This window comes from Jatropha curcas, chromosome 6 (genome assembly GCF_041381405.1).
Source record: "Jatropha curcas cultivar XTBG-Jc1 chromosome 6, XTBG_Jcur_1.0, whole genome shotgun sequence".
Classification (NCBI taxonomy): domain Eukaryota; kingdom Viridiplantae; phylum Streptophyta; class Magnoliopsida; order Malpighiales; family Euphorbiaceae; genus Jatropha; species Jatropha curcas.
The window spans coordinates 27,768,416-27,790,030 of NC_143156.1; the positions used below are offsets into that span (position 1 = coordinate 27,768,416).

General features: G+C 32.4%; 2 protein-coding genes, 1 long non-coding RNA gene, 1 other non-coding gene and 1 pseudogene across 4 annotated transcripts; 2 read left to right on the forward strand and 3 right to left on the reverse strand.

Moving 5' to 3' along the window:
• Positions 1 to 1,285: 1,285 nt before the first annotated feature.
• LOC105649413 (uncharacterized) lies at positions 1,286 to 4,877 on the reverse strand. The gene is given in 5 exon segments (XM_089722767.1): positions 1,286 to 1,588; positions 1,671 to 1,988; positions 1,990 to 2,062; positions 2,148 to 2,870; positions 2,873 to 4,877. Coding segments are annotated over 4 exon segments (3,081 nt in total). The 5' UTR covers positions 4,863 to 4,877; the 3' UTR covers positions 1,286 to 1,588; positions 1,671 to 1,693.
• Positions 4,878 to 6,977: 2,100 nt separating this feature from the next.
• On the reverse strand, positions 6,978 to 9,972 carry LOC105649392 (putative LRR receptor-like serine/threonine-protein kinase At3g47570). Its single transcript, XM_089722768.1, has 3 exons — positions 8,003 to 9,972; positions 7,520 to 7,920; positions 6,978 to 7,442 (listed from the first exon to the last, which is right to left on the reverse strand). The coding sequence occupies exons 1-2, from the start codon at positions 9,654 to 9,656 to the stop codon at positions 7,541 to 7,543; spliced, it is 2,034 nt and encodes a 677-aa protein (XP_089578894.1). The 5' UTR covers positions 9,657 to 9,972; the 3' UTR covers positions 6,978 to 7,442; positions 7,520 to 7,540.
• A 4,434-nt stretch (positions 9,973 to 14,406) lies between these two features.
• Positions 14,407 to 15,139, reverse strand: LOC119370486 (uncharacterized; annotated as a pseudogene).
• Positions 15,140 to 18,999: 3,860 nt separating this feature from the next.
• On the forward strand, positions 19,000 to 20,583 carry LOC105647542 (uncharacterized). The gene is made up of 2 exons (XR_001047537.4): positions 19,000 to 19,762; positions 20,295 to 20,583. It is a non-coding gene; the product is annotated as an uncharacterized LOC105647542 (long non-coding RNA).
• On the forward strand, positions 19,466 to 19,608 carry LOC119370521 (small nucleolar RNA snoR143). Its single transcript, XR_005178025.1, has one exon. It is a non-coding gene; the product is annotated as a small nucleolar RNA snoR143 (small nucleolar RNA).
• Positions 20,584 to 21,615: the final 1,032 nt, after the last annotated feature.

Here is a 21,615-nt window from a genome sequence, read left to right on the forward strand (position 1 = left end):
ATTATTATTAACCGAACCAAGAGAAAAAAAAAATACTCAACATCTTATCTTTTGATTTTTCAAACTTTAGAGATCAATCTTGAACTTATTGAGAATTGAAAACTTTACCATCTCATTAGGAAGGGGAAGAATTTGACAACAACAAAATGATAATTTTTAAAAATTTAGGATATTAAATTGAAATATTTAAGGAAGATTGGAAGGTGATGAATTTTAATTTTGAATTTGAATTTTAAAACAGTTAAAAGGCTTTATTGTACATATCAAACGTAAAATGCATAAAATATCATTAAAAATAGGAGAAGAATTAGACAACATGCAATTCATGAAATTAAATTATAATTCGTCCAACCAAGTTACACTAACAATGACAATTTTAAATGAATTAAATTTTCATTCGTGGAATGGACAGAGCCACAACTTAAAAAAAAAAAAGTGTATTTTTGAAACATATAGTTTTTTTTAGAAGAGAATCGTGGTGATGTGGCATTTTCTTAAAAAAAAAAAAAAAAGAGACTCTAATTTTTTGGTAATGATTGTCATTTATATATATATAATGATTCTGGAAACCAAACTTAAGAGTAAAGCAATTAAATAAATTTTACAATTTACATTATGTCTCCATTTATATGCTTCAATGAATTTATCCTTTAATTATTTCAAACAAAAATCATATAAACATCTAAAATACCCTTATACCTCACAATACAATGACATGCCTCATAAAAGTAATAAGACGAATGCAAAAAATAATTTGGGATTTCTACGTTGCCTACAGGTCTCATCTAAATTATGCTAAGGGGGTTAGGAGGAATGATGGATGTCAAAATTTAAATTATGTTGTTGCATTGCTCTATTTTTTTTTTTTTTTCTTTTTTGAAGAATAATTGGAATTTATATAAATATAAAAAAAATTATCAAGAGAATATACTATCTTTATTTAATATTTCTATTATTACCTACAATAAAATATACATAAACATCAAGAGAAAAAAAGGAAGAAGAAGATGATTCAAGTATTAACTCTGACTGAACAGACATGCTTTATTTGATATTTTGATTCTTTTCCAATTTCCAGAATTTAATCAAATATATGTGAATGGCAAAAGTAACAGAAACTATAAGAAACTGGTATGAATTTTCAGTTTTAGCCTGGCACAGAAAGCTGATGTTTTTAATCCTTTTAGCTGTAACTGTCAAAAATTAAAGTTAAATACTTCTGTGATAAACAGTGAAAAACAGTGTAAATGTCAATGAATATTGAACCAGTGCAATGTTTCTCGAATTTGTTTAGAAGGAATAAACATTATTATTATCTAATACAATAACTAAAACATTTCTTCATTGAGACAACATTACTAAGATTAAGCACATACTACTCACATGCACAAGTAACACCGTTTCATTTCCTTAAATTATGGAATTAAACCACAAATTAAGATCTGTCTAGAAAATTTTCACGCATTCTAACAACAACACACCAGGATCTTATTCCCTGGTAGCTAAAAATCAACATACAAACCTGTTCTTGTTTATTCTCTTTGTCCTCAAGGATAAAAAAAGTGAGATCATTATTCAATAGCATTATCTGGCACCAACAGATATTATAAAAAATAAATTAAATAAAGAAATAAAACAAAGTAAAAGATTAAATAAATAAATATAGGTACCTTTATGCCTGTTGTTATGGGACTTAGTTGTGGTTTCTTTCAAGAACATCCCTAATCTTGAATAGCTCACGAACAACCTTAGTCATGTCCATTCTATCTCTTGATGACTCGATGGAGCATTCAACTCCAATTTTAACCATGGAAATCAGACACTCCTTTAATCTGGTAGCATTTACTAATTGTCTCATGGTTATGACATTGTCATTTCTAAGAAGCATTGGATCAACAATCTCCATAACATGGTCAGGAAGAGAAGTTCGAGCATACTTGTGAAGGTTAAGACTTGTCTCAAACAAGTTATCTGTCGGTCTCTTTCCTTATCATTTCCAATAATAAAATCCCATAACTGTAGATATCTCCCTGTATTGAAACTTCTCCTCCTAGACCGTATTCTGTTGGACAGAATGAAAGTGAAATCAAAACATATAGTTTCTTCAAAGAAACAATGTGAGTGAAAGAAAATTGAGGTTAAATTACCTGGTGCAGCATATCCAATAGTTCCTTTAATTCCAACTGACGAGCTGCTTTGGTTTGGCTTTGTAAGTTGTGGAAGAATTCTTGCTAGCCCAAAATCTCCAACATGGGCAGTCATGTTGCTATCAAGAAGAACATTGCTCGGTTTTAGATCACAGTGAACAATTGGCTGATGGCAATCATGATGGAGATAATCAAGTGCACGGGCCACATCAATGGCAATATTCACTCTACAAACTAGGCTTAGATTATTTTGACCATTGTATGTTTCTTGATCCGGATGCAGCCATTTGTCTAAACTCCCGTTAGGCATGTATTCATACACTAAGGCCTTAAAATCATTACCTTGAAAATCAATGCTCGAGCAACAAGTTATGATCTTTACAAGATTTCTATGGCGAATTTCTCTTGAAGCTTTACTCTCAGCTATGAAACTTCTTGAAGCACCTCGGCGCTGAAGGTTAAGCACTTTGATTGCAACATCTTCATCATCAATGCTTCCTCTATACACAAATCCAAAACTACCTACACCAATCAAATTAGAAGAAGAGAAGCCACCGGTTGCCTGAAGGAGTTTTTCGTATGGTATTTGGGCAAATGGTTCTTTCAATGAAGTAGCAGAAGAAATTTGATGTTTTCTCTTCTTTTTGAACCAATAGAAGAGGAATGATGACAGAATGATACCTCCAAGAAGAAGAGCACAAGCTACGATAACAAGCGATGAAACTGAGTATTCCCCTGCTTCCCCTGGCACCTAGGCAAGTGCAACTGAGAGATGCCTCCACAAAGCCTGTCATTTCCAACCACTGACACTCGACTTCCGTTTGAGAAAACTCCCTTCTTTGGAACCTCGCCCTCAAAATTGTTGTAAGACAAATTTAAAAAAATGAAAGGAATTTTTTCAAAAAAATTTGGAATCTGGTCTGAAAGATTATTATGAGAAAGATCAAGATTCTGAAGACCCTTCAAAGAACTAAGTGATGAAGGAATGGATCCATGGAAGAAGTTATTCTCCACGTGTAAATTTTCAAGACTTGTGCATGCTCCAAGACTACTAGGAATTTCTCCAGACAGCTTGTTCCAAGAAACATCCAATTCCCCTAAGCCTTTCAGATTACCAATAGATGAAGACAAGGAACCAGTAAATTGGTTATGAGCTATACTTAGTGAAATTGATAGAGAGGAGATTTGAAAAAGTTGTTCTGGTATGCTACCACTAAGGTTATTGTTAGAAAGATCTAATGACAACAAATTTTTGCAATTCTCTAAACTAGGAGGGATATTTCCTTGCAATGTGTTATAATATAAATATAACTCACTCAACCAAGATAGATTTCCAAAAGAAAATGGAATATTTCCTGAAAGTCCATTGGTATCAAGTCTCAATCGCCGTAAATTTCCAAGTTTACCAACAGAACTTGGTATTATTCCGGTGAATTCATTTTCACTGAAATCTAGCAGAGTTAAGGTAATTAGATTGCCTATTTCTGCAGGAATAACTCCAGATATACGATTTTCTGAAACAGAAAATTCAATCATATATCTTGAAAGGTTCCCTACAATGTTAGGCAATGACCCTCCTAATCTGTTCTGATCTATTACCATAACTGACAACATGCTGCAGTTGGTTAGAGAAACTAGAAAATTCATTTCATTAGTTTCTCCACCTCCTAGACTATTATCATCCAAACCGAACATTGAAAGATATTGTAAGTTTCCAAATGTATTTAATATTTGTCCAGTAAAATTGTTTGATGACAATAAAACAAGTTGAAGATCAGAAGCATTCGTTAATGACAATGGAATTGGTCCAGCAAGTTGGTTGTTTCGGACATCAATGTGTTGGAGATTAGGAAAAGATTGGCCTAAATTATGTGGAAGGATTCCATGCAATTGATTATAACTCAAAGATAAAGCAGTAAGCAATGATAGATTATATAGTGATGGAGGCACTATACCAGATAGTTCATTCACTCCAAGCGCCATTACAGTTAAGCTCTTCAACTGGCCTATGCTCTCTGGAATTTGTCCCTTAAAGAAATTATAAGATATATATAGTCTTTGTAGGGAGGAAAGGTTCCCGATGGGTTTGGGTATCTCTCCGCTTAGATGGTTGTGGGAAATTGCTAGCACTTCCAGCTTTGACAAGAAGCCAAATTCTAAAAGAAGTTTTCCTGTTAACTTATTGTTATGAAGAGATATATTTACAAGATTGGTGCAATGAGACAAATTGAATGGAATTTGGCCTGTTAAAGAATTATTGGTCAGTCTTAAAGTTTGCAACCTAAGAAGGCGACCAATTTCAGGAGGAATTTGACCATGGAAAGTGTTGTTAGAGAGTGTTATCTGTCTAAGAAAGCTAAGATTTCCTATAGAAGGAGATAATGAACCAACCAAATTTCTGGACATTAGACTTATCACTGTGACCCTCTTGTGTCGCCTGCCGCAAGTAATGCCTGGCCAATTGCAGAAATGTTGAGAATCATTCCACGAGCTTAAAACTCCATGAGGGTCTTGAGTAATTATTGATTTGAAGGCAATCAATGCCTCATAATCTGTTTGGTTTCCCCGTACGGTGGCTGCAAACTCCGACTGGAAAGAAGAGCTGGAGACAAGTACCAATCTCCATTGTAAGAGTGTAATGAGTGCAAGAGTCAAGACCTCTACACAAAATGAAAATGAAGTTGATAATAGGCTCATGTTTTTGGAAGCGGGCATATCATATATGGTTATTTACCATTTACATTTCAGTTCTCATCCTCAGCAGCTAATATATATAAAGTGACCAAGACTTATTCTTAAACCTTTTAGCATAAAAACTCTCAAAATTTCAAAACAAATTTCAAACTTTTAATTATTGGATAAGCATTGAATAAATATAATTAATTTTACATGTTAAAGTGTTTAATAAATCTAAATTTATATATTAAAGTATTCAATAGAGACAATTTTATAAATCGAAGGATTTATTATGTCAATACAAAAATTAAGGATATTATTAAAATTTATTATAAAGTTCTTATGTCAATTAATACATTTGGTGTCTTTTACTCGAATAGAAATTTTGCCAATACGTTAGATATTGACTCACCGATTCTTTTTTGAGTTACATTTCCATCAAAGAGTGAGCAATACTCAGTTTTTATAAAAAATTGAATCAAATCGATTCATTTTGATCAGATTCGGATAGTTGTTTAGAAATTTAATTACAGATCGGTTTGAATACGAAAAACTGTTTGACTTTCAATTTTTGTTTGGTTACTATACATAATTAATTGAATTATTTTTAAATCCAAAATAGTTAATTTGATTTTGAAATAACTCAATTCAAACCGAGCCAAATCAATTCAATTCAATTTGGATCGATTGTTATACTATTCGGTTCAAGATTCGAATTTGATTACCATAAAAATACATTCAGTTAAATTGAAACTAAACAAATTCATTTTTTTCAACTAAGTTAATGGAACGCTGAACCAAATTTACACTGTCCAAGGGTGTGTTCGACAATATTAGTTATTTTAGTAGCTATTAGTTGTCAATTTAAATTAGAAGTGTTTAATAAAAATAGATGTTTAATTAACTATTTAATTTAAAGTGACACAGAAAAATATTAATTATTTAATTAACTGAATTCGGAAGGAAAAAATAATGGATATGATTGTCAAAAAAAAAAAAATTAAAAGTTAAATGCTAAATACTAAAAGATAAAAGCTAAACACTATTATATGAAAACTATATTACTATTAATATTCGATCAATAGAAATAGAGTTTTGAGTGTATGAAAATTCTAAAAGCTAATGCTTCCGAACAAGATCTAAAATAGAAAAAGAAAGAAAAAAGAGTCTCTCCCCAATTAAAATTTTGGTCGTTCTCCACCAACTCCACTATGGACGTTTAAAACAGGAGCACGTTAATGGAGCTTTTGAATCTTTTTCATGATCAATTGAGTCCTACTTTGATTCCACAATGAGCGTGTATCACAGTGAGGGCAGGTAACATTTAATTGTCGGTGCAAACTGATAATTGATAGCTACTAATTGACTGATGACGGTTAATTGATAAATAATGATGTTTGATAAAAATTTCATAATAGTTATAAAACATAATGATTATTAAGGTATAAATGTTATAATATCTGTATATATTTTTTAATTTTTATGGTGAATATATTATCTTTTATTGTATTGTAAATAAAAATATTAATTAAAAATTTTTAAAATAATATTTAATTGAAAATTATTATTTTTAAATAACTATAACTAAAATGGTTATAAAAAATATTAATTTGAAAAAAAAATATTAGTAATTTTTTTTTATAAAGTTAATAAAATCAATTATGTAATGTTTTTTTTTTTTTTTTTTTTTTTTTTTTACTTGGACAAGCTCAGCTTGTTCTTATGCTGGGTCTGGGATTTTATTCCTTGTAGTACAAAAGCTCTTCTTGTTAATGATTTGCTTTCTTTAAATTAATCAAACTTCAAGAATTGAAATAAATATAAAAAAAAAAAAAACTAAATTTTGATACAATTATTTTTACTGTTATAGCCCAAGACACTCTCGTGTCAATATCATTAGGAGGTTCAAGTTACTTGGAGATCTTGGCTTATCCATCGAGCTCTTGTTTGATTTTAAAACTTTGGTTTCAAGAAGTTATTTTTGACATAATTCAATATCCATATTATGTCTAAGAGATAAATAGAGTATTATCTTTGAATATATACATGCATTTACTTCCACTAACTTGTTTTAATTAGTATTCTAAAAAAATTAAAACAGAATTTTCATTATTGATTGCAATATTCAAATATTCAAATCATAATCGTACCAAGTTAGAAAATTTTTGATTCGTTAGGAGGTTCAACGGCCGAGTTAACACTTATGTGTACAATTATTTTATCTTTTAATTATTTCAACACACACATGCATATATCCTAAACATCTGAAGCACCCTTAACTTATATAGATCTATTGCAATTGCACCATAAAAATCAATTTTAATTTTTCTTAGAGGTGCAATTGCAACATCTCAATAAGTTCATAATGTTTGGATTTGCTTTCTAGGTACAATTACACATTATTTTACATTTTTCAAATCTTTTTTAAAAAAGAGATAAGATAAAAACTTCTCTGTTGTTGAAACAGAATGCAACATTTTTTTTTTCCAATCTCATATTTACAATCATTGAAAAGCTATCATTTGTTTTTTCAATCAACTCGTCACGATCCTGTTCTTGTGTACTCTCTTCCTCCAAGGTAAAGCAGTAACCTGATGATGCATGATGCAATGGCATTGTCTAGCACCAACAGATATCAGAAAAGATATGTTAAATAAAGAAAAAAACAAAGTAAATAAATAAATATATATAGGTACCTTTATAGCTGCTGTTGGGACTTAGTTGTAGTTTCTTTGAAGAACATCCCTAACCTTGAACAGCTCCTCAATAACCTTACTCATGTCCATTCGATCTCTTGGTGACTTGATGGAACATTGAACTCCAGTTTTAACCATAGAAATCAGACACTCTTCTAGTTTGGTATCATTTACGGATTGTCTCATGGTTGTAACTTGATTGTCATTGTCATCTCTAAGAAGCATTGGATCAACAATATCAATAACATGGTCAGGAAGAGAGTTTTTAGCATAGTTGTGAAGGTTAAGACTGGCCTCAAACATATTATCAGTTGGTTTCTTTCCTGTTATCATTTCTAATAATAAAATCCCATAACTGTAGATATCTCCTTGTATTGAAACTTCTCCTCCTATACCATATTCTGTTGGATGAATGAAACTGAAATCAATACAAACAGTTTCTTGAAAGAAACAGCATGAGTAAATGAATTGAGGTTAAATTACCTGGTGCAGCATATCCAATAGTTCCTTTAATTCCAATTGATGAGCTGCTTTCATTTGGCTTTGTAAGTTGTGGAAGAATTCTTGCTAGCCCAAAATCTCCAACATGGGCGGTCATGTCACTATCAAGGAGGACATTGCTTGGTTTCAGATCACAATGAACGATTGGCTGATGGCAACCATGATGGAGATAATCAAGTGCACAAGCCACATCAATGGCAATGTTGATTCTACAAACAAGGCTTAGATTATTTTGACAATTGTATGTTTCTTTGTCTGGATACAGCCATTTATCTAAGCTCCCATTAGGCATGTATCCATACACTAGAGCCTTAAAATCATTGCCTTTAAAGTCAATGGTCGAGCAACAAGTTACGATCTTGACCAGATTCCTATGGCGAATTTCTCTTAAGGCTTTACACTCAGCTATGAAACTTCTGGAAGCACCTCGCCGCTCAAGGTTAAGCACTTTGATTGCAACATCTTCATCATCAATGCTTCCTCTATACACAAAACCAAAACTACCAACACCAATCAAATTAGAAGAAGAGAAGCCACCGGTTGCCTGAAGGAGTTTTTCGTATGGTATTTGGGCAAATGGTTCTTTCAATGAAGTAGCAGAAGAAATTTGTTGTTTTCTCTTCTTTTTGAACCAATAGAAGAGGAATGATGACAGAATGATACCTCCAAGAAGAAGAGCACAAGCTATGATGATCACTAACAATGGATGAAACCGAGTATTCCCCTGCTTCCTCTGGCACCTAGGCATGTGCAACTGAGAGATGCCTCCACAAAGCCTGTTATTTCCAACCACTGACACTCGACTTCCGTTCGAGAAAACTCCCTTCTTTGGAACCTCGCCCTCAAAATTGTTGTAAGACAAATTTAAAAATATGAAAGGAATTTTTTCAAAAAAATTTGGAATTTGGTCTGAAAGATTATTATGAGAAAGATCAAGATTCTGAAGACCCTTCAAAGAACTAAGCGATGAAGGAATGGATCCATGGAAGAGGTTATTCTCCATGTGTAATTTTTCAAGACTTGAGCATGCTCCAAGACTACTAGGAATTTCTCCGGACAGCTTATTCCAAGAAACATCCAATTCCCCTAAGCCTTTCAGATTACCAATAGATGAAGACAAGGAACCAGTTAATTGGTTATGAGCTATACTTAGTGAAATTGATAGAGAGGAGATTTGAAAAAGTTGTTCTGGTATGCTACCACTAAGGTTATTGTTAGAAAGATCTAATGACAACAAATTTTTGCAATTCTCTAAACTAGGAGGGATATTTCCTTGCAATGTGTTATACTCTGAATATAACTCACCCAACCAAGATAAGTTTCCAAAAGAAGATGGAATATTTCCTGAAAGTCCATTGGCAGAAAGCCCCAATGCTTGTAATTTATTAAGTTTACCAATATAACTTGGTATTGTTCCGCTGAATTCATTTTCATCAAAATATAGCAGAGTTAAGTTAGCTAGATCACCTATACTTGCAGGAATAATTCCAGATATACGATTTCCATAAACAGAAAAAATTCTCAGATATCTTGAAAGATTCCCAACAATATTAGTCAATGACCCTCCTAATCTGTTGTCACCTATTTGCATAACCGACAACATGCTGCAGTTGGTTAGAGAAACTAGAAAATTCATCTCATCAGCTTCTCCATCTCCCAGGCTATTCTCATGCAAATCCAAAGTTGAAAGAGACTGTAATTTTCCAAATGTATTCAATATTTTTCCAGTAAAATTGTTTGATGAGAATAAAACAGACTGGAGATCAGAAACATTGGTTAATGACAATGGAATTGGTCCAACAAGTTGGTTATAGCGGACATCAATTTCTTGGAGATTAGGAAAAGATAGGCCTAAATTCTGGGGAAGGGTTCCATGCAATTGATTAAAACCCAAAGAGAAAATGGTAAGCGACGATAGATTATATAGTGATGGAGGCACTACACCAGATAGTGTAGTAAAAAAACTGATATGAAGATATATGGAAAATGTTTTATAAACTGGAATATATTGGACTTGGAAGCACATCATTCTTATTTACTGCTGAATATTTATAGAGAAAAAGAGACATCACTACTTAGCAACTACTGCTAATAATCCGGAAAAAAACTGAACTAATCTCCTATAATTAAGCAACAAGTAAATCATGCTTAAAGACTTATTCAAAAAGCAAAAAATAAAAAACTGTAAAGACGTGGTCAAATACTAAAGGCAATTACTAACAATCTCCTCCTTGCCTTAGTATTTGCATACACCTAACTTGTTCCTTAGCTCTTCAAATCTTGCTTTAGGAAGTCCTTTGGTTAAAATATCTGCAGACTGTTCCTCTGTTCTGCAAAATACTAGCTTGATTTCACCATCTTTCTGTTTTTCCCTCAGGTGATAGAGCCTGATGTTAAAGTGCTTAGTTTTTCCATGAAAAACAGGGTCCTTTGAGATTGCAATAGCAGCTTGGTTGTCAACAAAAATCTATGTTGGATCATTTTGCTTTATCTGCAAGTCTTCAAGTATTTTTCGGATCCAAATTGCTTGATTCACTGTAGCATTTGCTGCAATAAACTCTGCTTCTGCTGTGCTTTGAGCAACAACCTCTTGCTTTTTTGAACTCCATGAGAAAACACCTGAGCCAAAGCTGAAACAAAAACCAGTTGTGCTTCTCATATCATCAGTAGAACCTGCCCAATCACTGTCAGAAAAACCTTGGAGCTGAAAATTTTTATGGCCAGAATATTTGATGCCATAATCGGTTGTGCCCTTCAAATATCTTAGAATACGCTTAGCAGCTACAAAATGAACTTTACTAGCACAATTCATAAACCTTGACAGCAAACTTACAGCAAAGGTTATGTCCGGTCTTGTGGCTGTGAGATACATCAAGCAACCGATTAAACTCCTGTACAGCCCTTCATCTACCTTTTCAGCTCCATCTTCTTTACGGAACTTCTCCTTCAGATTCATTGGTGTGCTAATTTCTTTGCAATCTTCCATGTGAAATTTCTTAAGAATTTCCTTTGCAAACTTCTGCTGGCATATGAAGACTTCATGAGCACTTTGTTTCACCTCTAGGCCCAAAAAATAAGACAACAAACCAAGATCTGTCATCTCAAAAACTTTGAACATATCCGCTTTAAATTCATTCACCATTTTTTCATTGCTTCCTGTAACAAGCAAATCGTCAACATAAATAGACACTACAGTTATGTTAGCATCTGATTTCTTCACATATAAAGTGGCTTCATTTGGACTTTTCACAAATCCAAGACTTTGAAGATAATCATCAACTCTACTGTACCACGCCCTGGGAGCCTGTTTAAGGCCATACAAAGCCTTCTTCAGTTTGTAAACCTTCTCCTTCTTACCCTTGACTAGACATCCCTCAGGCTGTTCAACATAGATTTCTTCTTGAAGGAAACCATTTAAAAAGGCTGACTTAACATCCAGCTGATAAAGTTTCCAACCTTTTTGCGCAGACAAGGCTAGCAACATCCTTATAGTATCCAAACGTGCAACAGGAGCAAAAGTTTCTGAAAAATCTACTTCGAATACTTGGTTGTACCCTTTCACGACTAATCTGGCTTTATGTTTGTTTACAGAACCATCAGCATTGAGTTTGGTCCTGTAAACCCATTTCACTCCAATGATCTTTCTATTTTGAGGTCTGTCCACCAACTCCCAAGTGTCATTCTTCTCAATCATTCTTAGCTCTTCTTTCATGGAATCTATCCATTTGTCATCCTTCACTGCTTCATTAAATTCTGCAGGCTCAAAAATAGCAACATTACTTCTTGCATAGACATCAGACAATGATCTTGTGCCACGAACTGGAACATCATCAATATTGTCATCAGGTTCTTGAGAGAATTCTGGAAATTCTCTTTCTATTTGCTCCTCCCAAATCCATTGCTTGTCCTCCATAAATTTGACATCTCGACTTACAATAATTTTCCTATTTTGAGGTTGGAAAATTCTGTAAGCTTTAGAGGTGCTGCTGTATCCAACAAATACACCAGGTTCTGCCTTTTTATCAAGTTTATCTCTCTTCACCTGAGGCACATAAGAAAAACATAGGCAACCAAAAATTTTGAGATTTTGTAAATCTGGCTTATAACCAAACCAGGCCTCAAATGGTGTTTTGCCTTCAATAGATCTAGTTGGGAGCCTATTCAACAAGAAGACTGCAGTACTTGATGCTTCTGCCCAAAGGTTTTTTGGCAACTCCTTTTCATAAAGCATACACCTTGCCATCTCCATGATGCTTCGGTTCTTTCTCTCACTTACGCCGTTCTGCTGGGGAGTGTAAGGAGTTGTGAGTTGGTGCTCAATACCTGCTTCTTCACAAAATTTGTCAAAAGATGCATTTTTGTACTCTTTTCCATTGTCAGATCTTATTGTACGTATCCTGCAATCACTTTGATTCTCCACCCAACTTTTAAATTTCCAAAATATACTAGCAACCTCAGCCGTGGATTTGAAGAAGTAAATCCAACAAAATCTAGTGTAATCATCAATAAATGTAATATAGTACTGATTACCATTTAAAGATGATGTTTTTTTAGGTCCTCCGACATCTGAATGCACCAGCTGCAGCTTGTGTGAGGCTCTCCATGTTGTTCGAGGAAATGGTTTCCTGACTTGCTTTCCATATTGACAAGCTACACAATCAGCTAGCTCTTCTTCGAGTGGTGGGACACCCTTTACAAAGTCATTTTTCTGCATATACAGTAATCCAGCATGATGAAAGTGTCCCAACCTTTTGTGCCATAGCTCTGCATCGCTGAAGTGACATGCAAATGCTGCTTGGCCATTCTCCAGCAAATTCAAAGCAAAACTCTTGGACTTCATCATCACCTTAAAAACATTTCTGACCATTACATCCTTAATAAAGCACCATTTATCCTCAAAAAAGACTTTGTAACCTTTTTCAAGAAGCTGCCCAACACTCAACAAATTTTGATCAATATCAGGCACATACAAAACATCAGAAATATGTTTCAAACCTGTCAAGCTTTCAATTACCACTGTGCCTTTTCCTTTGACTGGAATAAGCTGGCCATTTCCAATCCTTACTTTAGAGATAGAAGTCTTATTTATCTCTATAAAGAGAGTTTGATCATTGGTCATGTGATTGGTGTAGACGCTGTCTATCAACCAAGAATCACCTGAGTTGTTCTTAGCTGCAAAACATGTCGCCACAAAGAGTTGTTCTTCATCATTTTCTTCTATATGTGCTTTTGCTACTTCAGACTGTTGGGATTTGCACACTCTCTCCATGTGTCCCATGATGCCACACTTTCTGCACTTAATGTCAGGCCTCCACCAACACTTCTTAGACTGATGGTTCGACTTTTTGCAGTGTGTACAAGGTGATCCAGCACCTTTGTTGAAATTTCTGGACTTGCTGCTTTTATATTTCTCCATGAATTTCTTGTCTTTGCCTCCTGAACTTTCAGATTTAGCCTTCAAAGCATCCTCCACAATTCCTTCTTTTCTCATTATTCTTCTTTGCTCCTGAGCCTGCAAAGCATTAACCAACTCTGCCAAGGATATGCTTGACAGATCCTTAGACTCCTCTAATGAAGAGATTTTTGACTCATATTTCTCAGGAAGAGTAACAAGAATTTTTTGGATGATTCTGTCATCAGAAAAATCCTTACCTAACAGCCTTGCTTTGTTGACAATGCCTAGTAACTTGTCTGAATAATCCTTAATTGTTTCCGACTCCTTCATCTTTACCATCTCAAATTCTCTAATCAAGTTGAGAATTTGCATGTTCTTGGTTCTTTCATTGCCCTGGTACTCCTTTTTGAGATAATCCCATATGGCTTTGGCTGAATTCAGGTTCATGATCCTGGTAAAAATGGTACTTGAGACGGCAGAGTAAAGACAAGATATGGCTTTTGACTTCCTTGTCTTTCTCTCCTTGTGATTTTTTATCTGTGCCACCGTTGGATTTGCAGGCAACGGTTGAACGTCGTAATCTTCTTCTACAGCCTCCTAAAGATCCATAGCATCAAGATAGACCGTCATTCTAACAGCCCATGCTTGATAGTTTTGGCCATCAAAAACGGGTGGAGCACCATGATGGCTGAAAACTGATTGTGTATCACTCTCCATTTTCACAGGTCCCTCAAGATAATGGCTCTGATACCAGTTTGTAGTAAAAAAACTGATATGAAGATATATGGAAAATGTTTTATAAACTGGAATATATTGGACTTGGAAGCACATCATTCTTATTTACTGCTGAATATTTATAGAGAAAAAGAGACATCACTACTTAGCAACTACTGCTAATAATCCGGAAAAAAACTGAACTAATCTCCTATAATTAAGCAACAAGTAAATCATGCTTAAAGACTTATTCAAAAAGCAAAAAATAAAAAACTGTAAAGACGTGGTCAAATACTAAAGGCAATTACTAACAGATAGTTCATTCGCTCCCAGCCCCAATGCAGTTAAGCTCTTCAACTGCCCTATACTCTCTGGAATTTGTCCCTTGAAGAAATTATAAGCTGCAGCTAGAATTTCTAGAGAGGAAAGGTTACCGATAGAGTTGGGTATCTCTCCGCTTAGATGGTTCCCAGAAATTACTATCAATTCAAGCTTTGACAAGAAGCCAAGTTCTAAAGGAAATTTTCCTGTTAACTTGTTGTTTATAACAGATAGATGTACGAGATTGGTGCAATGAGACAAATTGGATGGAATTTGACCTTCGAAGGAATTATTTGTCAGACTTAAAAGTTCAATCTAAAAAGGCGACCAATTTCAGGAGGAATTTGACCATGAAAAGTATTGTTACCGAGTATTATACGTCGAAGAAAGCTAAGATTTCCTATAAAAGGAGACAATGAACCTACCAAATCTCTCGACTTTAGACTTATCACGGTGACCCTCTTGTGTCGCTTCCTGCACATAATGCCTGGCCAATTGCAGAAATGTTGAGAATGATTCCAAGAGCTTAAAACTCCATGAGGGTCTTGTGTAATTCTTGATTTGAAGGCTAGCAATGCCTCTTGATCTGTTTTGTTTCCTCGTATGGTGGCTGCAGATTCCGACTGGAAAGAAGAGCTGGAACCAAATACCAATCTCCATTGGAAGAGTGCAATCAGTGCAAGAGTAAATTAAGACCTCTGCACAAAATGGAAACGAAGATGATAATAGGCTCATGTCTTTTGGAAGCGGGTATATCATATATGGTTGTTTACCATTTAAATTTCATGAGTTTTCAACTTCACCAGCTAATATATATACATATAATCATCAAGACCTATTTTCAAACCTTTTAGCATAAAAAAAATCACAGAAAAAGGGAAGTAATTCCAAATTTGAGGATAATATTAAAAACTCATAAAACATAATATATGCATCTATACACAAAAATATTAAATTAAAAAAACAAAATCATTAGGGTCAGCCTTCAAAGTGTACTAAAATGTCCAAAGTACAAAAAGTCAAAATAAAAGAAAAAAAATAATATTTCGCAGAGTGACAGTTTTTTTTTTTACAAAATTAAAAAATGAAAATTTTGTTTGGAGTGCAATGGAACTTCTTGCTAACTTATATGACCTCTCAGTTCAACACGTCATACAGGTTGTTTAGGTTGTTTGAGCATGCAACCATAAGATTCCGACGTCTGATATTTCTGAAAGTTAAATTATAGAATAACTCAACGGTTGGAGGTTAACAACCCTAATAATACCTTCCGTCTCGCAATAACATAATTTAATTTTTACACGGATTAAAAAAATATAATTAATATTTTATTTACTTTTTGTAAGAATGTTGATGATTCATATTTTAAAGTTATGAAATTATCCAATATAAACTTTGTTTTAAGGTTTTTTTTTTTTTTTTCTTTTGAGGGCAACTTTGTTTTAAGGTTTGATTAATAGTAAAATGGTACATTTCTTGATAGAGATTATTGAGTTTAGAGGAGATAGAGTAATTTGAAGTCAAATAAATAATTTTTATAAATGAGGATAAACTAATTCTGTATAAAAAATCTGAATTTTAATTTTATAAAACTAGTCAGGGGTAGGGATGAAAGCAAGCGGTACCCATGAAATTTAAGTTACTCGCACCCATATTCATTTAAAATTTTACTACCCATATCCGTTTAAATATCAATTTAAGTACTTGTTTAAATTTTTACCATTCGTACCCGTTTAAAACTTTTTTAAAGTCCCTTTATACGGGTAGGATATCTGTGAATCTTAACTATTCAAATCTGAACTTATTTAAAATACTATTTTTACTAATGATGGATAGGATATTCATGAGTACCCAATAACGGGTAACGGATAGTGGGTACCTAATGACCTAAGCCTGTTCCCTATCTATATCCATTACGGATAGTAATTTTACTATTTATTCTCATCCTAAATCTACCTATAACTACCTATATCATATTTAAATGGATCGGAGCGGGGCGAGTACCCTAAAATACTCGCACCACTTCTATCCTTAGTCAGAGGCGAATGCATAAGGGCGCAAAGGGGCCCTGGCCCCAGTACAAAAAAGAAATTGAAAAAAAAAAGTTAGTTTGGCCCCTTGATTCTTTGGGCTGGATCTGCTCCTTAAATCAGTACCTAAAAATATAATTTGATACTTATAGTTTGCAAAAAAATAATTAATTTATCTTTCCTTCTTATAAAGTAGACTATTTTATTCTTGTATTTTGTTTCCGTCTAATGATCTTCTGTCAATATTATATACTCTCTATTCCATAATTTGTGTTTTAATTTGACTTACACATAAGTTAAGAAAATTTAATTAATATAGTTAAACTACTTTTTCTGCTTCATTTTTTTCTAATATATCCTTATAATAATATCTATATAATTAAATGATAAATATTAAATTATTTTTTAAATTAGTCACGCATTTAATTAAATAGAATTTTATTTAAAGAATAAAGATTAATATTAAGACTCAAAAGTTTTATTGTATCTCTTTTTCCAAAAACCTATAAGTTCTGTGTTCTTCTTCCGCAGTAGCATTGATGAGAACTCACTGATGGTCGCCTATTTCTCTTTTTTGTGTTTTTTTTTTTCAAATAATAGTTATTGTTGCTCAAATATTAAAATTTACTGTTACCTATATCTTGAGATTTTGTTCTTAGATCTAGTTTTAAGTTATTATTGTTATCAGTATATGGTGATTTTTTTTATGATTTTTAGTATTTAGGCATTTATATAAAAAGAACTGCATATCTTCTCTCTAATAAAAAGAACAAATTTGAAAGTAACTACATCATATTTGTAGAAAGACCATGAAGCCAAACAGTGGTCATGAATAGCCACCAAGTGAAGCAAGCGATCTCATGACACATATATTATATTATGTTAACTCAATTGGATATTTGAAATCAAAATTATATATTTTTATCCTTTGTATAAATAGTTTATTATTAAACTTTTTATACAAAAATATAAAATATATCAACATGTATCCCATATTTGTATATAGTTTATATCAATATTTAATTAATGGTAAAATAATAATTAAAGAATCATATTAAAAAAATTTCAAACTGAATAAATGTTGAAATCATCCGTATTGAGGCTAATAGATGTCTCTCTTCTCTCTAGTTTTCTAAACCCTAACAGCGGCAGCCTCCTACCTCCTACTTTCTAATATCTTTTTCATTTCACCCTCTTTTGCTTTTAATTTTCTTTTACTTTAATAAATTTAGATATGTTTTTCTATAATAGTTCTGTCTTTTTTATTTTGTTATTATTGATTGTCTCCGTATTTAGAGTTTTTTTGTCCCTTCTTTGTGAGGGTTTAGTATTAAACAAAACTATGACATTTGATTTTATTTAGTTGGAGACTTTAGATCTTGATTTGCAGGTGTGAATCTTTGATCGATTGAGCCTAGTAGTGTGGCTTATTCCTCCATTAATGCTATTGACGCATAGCAACGGAAACTCTTTTGTATTCGTCATATGTTGCAAATTATTGAAAAAAAAAATAATTCAGTTATAGAAGATCCAAAAGAGTTATTATTTTGAGGTCTAAATCAATTAAATGATTAATTGCTGCTATGAAAATTTATATATTTTGTCAAAATCAACTCCAAGCGAAAAGATATAATATTATATTTTTTAATTTTAGTTTCATTTAAAAGGATATGAATTTTTTTATTTCGTTAAAAGACGAGCAAACTATCTACTAATAGTAAAATTTTATTCTGGTCTATAAGCTTATTTATAATTTTTGATATTATTATTAATGAATTATATTTTCAAAAAAATCATATTAAATAAGATTTTCTTAAATTTTAAATATTATTCACTTCTAAAAGATGAAACAAGATAATAATTTGGAGCGGATAAAAAAGAAAAATAGGAAAAAAACTTAGTATGAAACGAAGGGAGTATGTTTTTTTTTTATATAAGTTAATGTACAAAATACAAGTCAAAGTTTAGAAAAAAAATTTAATGATAAAAATACCCTTTAGAGGGAAGAGAACAAGTAGTTGTTTATTATTAGATTTTGAATAAAAAACATATTAGCACCAATAATTTTTAAAATATTTTTATTTTTATTTATTTGATCAATGAAGTATACCAATATATTAAATTTAAATAAGTTCATTAATATATCTCATAAATGTTAATCGAATTAAACAAGAATATGTATAATTAATTCTATAAATAAACAGATGAAGTTCATTAATATATCTCATAAAAATTTGATATAAATTTTAAAAATGTGTTGAATTTTTGAATAATTGTAACAATGGATAATTTTTTTCTTCAATTTGAAATTCAAGCAGCATAGAATTGCAGATGGAAATTTCATAAATTCCAACTAATTATTTATTAGTGTCATTTTATTAAATCAACGAAAACGAAAATATTAATTGGACAATGGGCTTGAGGAATACTAATTTTGCACTTGGAATGGGCTCTGTAGAGGCCTGAAGGTCTAAACTTATTACTATAAAAATAAGAAAAACCTAACTTACTTCAATCCATGGCCGTCGCCAAAATCTCCTCTTGCTAAAACCCTAGCAAAGTTTCTGTTTTAGGGTTTTGTAATGCGATTCTTTCATTTTATGTTTCTTCTGATATACGATAAGTCTATTAAAGCAAATGGGTTGTGATTTGAAAGAGAGAGGCTTGAGTGGGGAAATGAAGTGAAAGGTTAAAAATTGACGGGGAAAAGAAATGGAAGAAAGAAGAGATTGCCGCCACTCTTCTTGTAGAGTATGGCTTTGGGTTTCTCCAATTTATTTCGTTTCTTTTTCTCCGGATTTTAACCTTTTATTTCGATTTAGGTTTTCCCACAGTGACGGATCTTCTATCTTATACACTTGATATGAACCCATGAGCAAACTTTCTTTTATCATCTTACTTATTGTGGTTTTGATTCGCATTTGTTGTTTTTGATGTGAGGAAACACTTCTTTTGTTATTGTTTTCTTACTGAACAACTGTGCATACATAGAAAGCCTTATTGCTCCCTGTTTTCTTATTTTGGGAAATTAGGGTTGGAATTAGGCAGCGGCCAGACAACCGTAGGGATGGTATCCACAGATGGCGAGTGATTGATATCGCTTATCTACTAAATCCCATCTCACATTTTATTTCATCTATTCAGTTATTACACGCACATGAAGTGTTTTTTTGTTGTGCTGTTCATTGATGCTTTAATTGTGTGAGAATTGAAAAGCCTTGAACTTGTTTGATAATATGCCTAAAAGAATCCAACCGAGACGCTGAATTGGATAGTGCTTACGTGAGTCACATTTAATTGGATTATATATAGCAGTATCATAGAATTTTATGACTGGTTAACCATGATTAATTGTGGGTTTCACTTCTAATGATTGATTTTACGATTGATTTAATTACATGTTAAAATAGTGCTGCCATGTGAAACTTTGTCATTGACAAATGTTTGGATAGAATTCTGATGAAAGGCTAGTGTGCTTGTATAATACTGTGAATTTTTATCCAACCCTTGATTAAGATTCACTCTCTTATCAAACTATTTTTGATAACTGTTACTGTTGGGATTGGAAATGTTTGGATAAAACTTGCATTTGCGTTTGTGCTTAAACATGTTTATGCTTGTAAGAAAAGAAAATTTAACAAAGAGAGAACAGTTATTTATTCTTACCTTGTGAGGATGCATCATATAGTATACAACTTTGAAATTCTTCCTTTTATGCATATCTTATTCACTTCGAGAACATATATGATTAAGTTTCTATTATTGCAAATAAATGTAGACACAAACGAGTGGATGTGTTTTTTTTCTGTTGCAGGTTAGCAGTGCATGATCTAAAGACAACCTCGTTGTACAAGTGAATATGAATGGTGAAAGTCGAATACAGAGGTGTTTGGTTTTTGAAATGTGCTTGTTAGAAATGCCAAAGGCACCAATGTTTTGGAAAAGTCAGCTTTTCTTCTTTTTTGGTCATTTGAGTATTGTAAGAGGTACAATTCCCCGTTCTCCTTAAATCGAAGATACCAGCACTGGTGTTTTTCTTATGTATGTTTAATGTACACACTTTGAACAAATGAAGCTACCTGTAAACATTTTCTTGTGGGATAGGATCGTTATTTCATTTTATGAAGATGCAAATCCTTGGTTTGGATGTTTTCTTTGCTTATGCAAAAATTTCTCCAATGCTCTTTATCCAGATTATTAAAGAGAAAAAATATGCAATTGTGAACTAAATAGTTTTGAAGCTCTCATCTTAACAATAATCAGTAAGCAAAGATCTTATAGAAGGCTTTATTAAACGATTAATGGTTAGTTATTATCCAAATAGAATAAATTGTCCTAAGCTAATGAAATATTCAAATCGTAGTCTACATCTATAAAAAAAAGTTTCTGACTTTTTTCGTTGGGTACATGATAAGTTTGAGTACATTCAAATATCCAATTCCCAATCTCAAAGGATAAAGAAATGTATAGCAATTTGCTTTTCTAATATGCATCAAGTAGTGCGTCACAAAAATGTGTATTTGGTAATTATTGAGGCCCCGAGGCCTAATTTAAGTAAGGAAAAAATGAAAGAATAGAAAAAAATAACAATGAAGTTAAACTTTTCTGTGACAATTGTTTGAGTTATTTTTATCGGATTGTGGTAAATGATATTAAATTGATTTTAAAACATTGCATTTGCCTACATCCACAATGGTGTTTTTCTTTGGTCGCCACTTTTTCTCTTATTTTTTTGGCATATGATGACAATACTAAGCCTGCAATGTCAAAGATATCAAAGATAGGAGTTATGAATCCAGCTATTAACATTTATGTATCTAGTTGGAATATTTGACTTCAAATAGAGAGAATAGAAACATCCAAAATGGGTATGGACAACTTTTTATATAGCCTTAATACTTAGCTGCATGCTTTACTCTTCACACCTCAAACGATACCCAATAACAGTATCATGAATTGAAATCCAAGCTAAGAGTTAAATCAATCAAACTGATCCATGATGAAAATGAACGATCTTATATGTTATTTGTTAAACTTAACTCATATTTAAAAAATATATATATTAACATTTATGGAAACTGACAATCATTAAACTGATATTATAAAAAAATTATGAAGATATTTGAGTGTGAAAA

What these genes read in the sequence shown, in the direction of transcription:
- LOC105649392 (XM_089722768.1), bottom strand. Translation starts at nt 9,656, where the DNA reads ATGAATTTTCTAGTTTCTCTAACCAACTGCAGCATGTTGTCGGTTATG. An exon ending in TATTGGATATGCTGCACCAG is followed by an intron (nt 7,921 to 8,002) that starts GTAATTTAACCT and finishes TTCATCCAACAG; the next exon opens with AATATGGTATAGGAGGAGAA.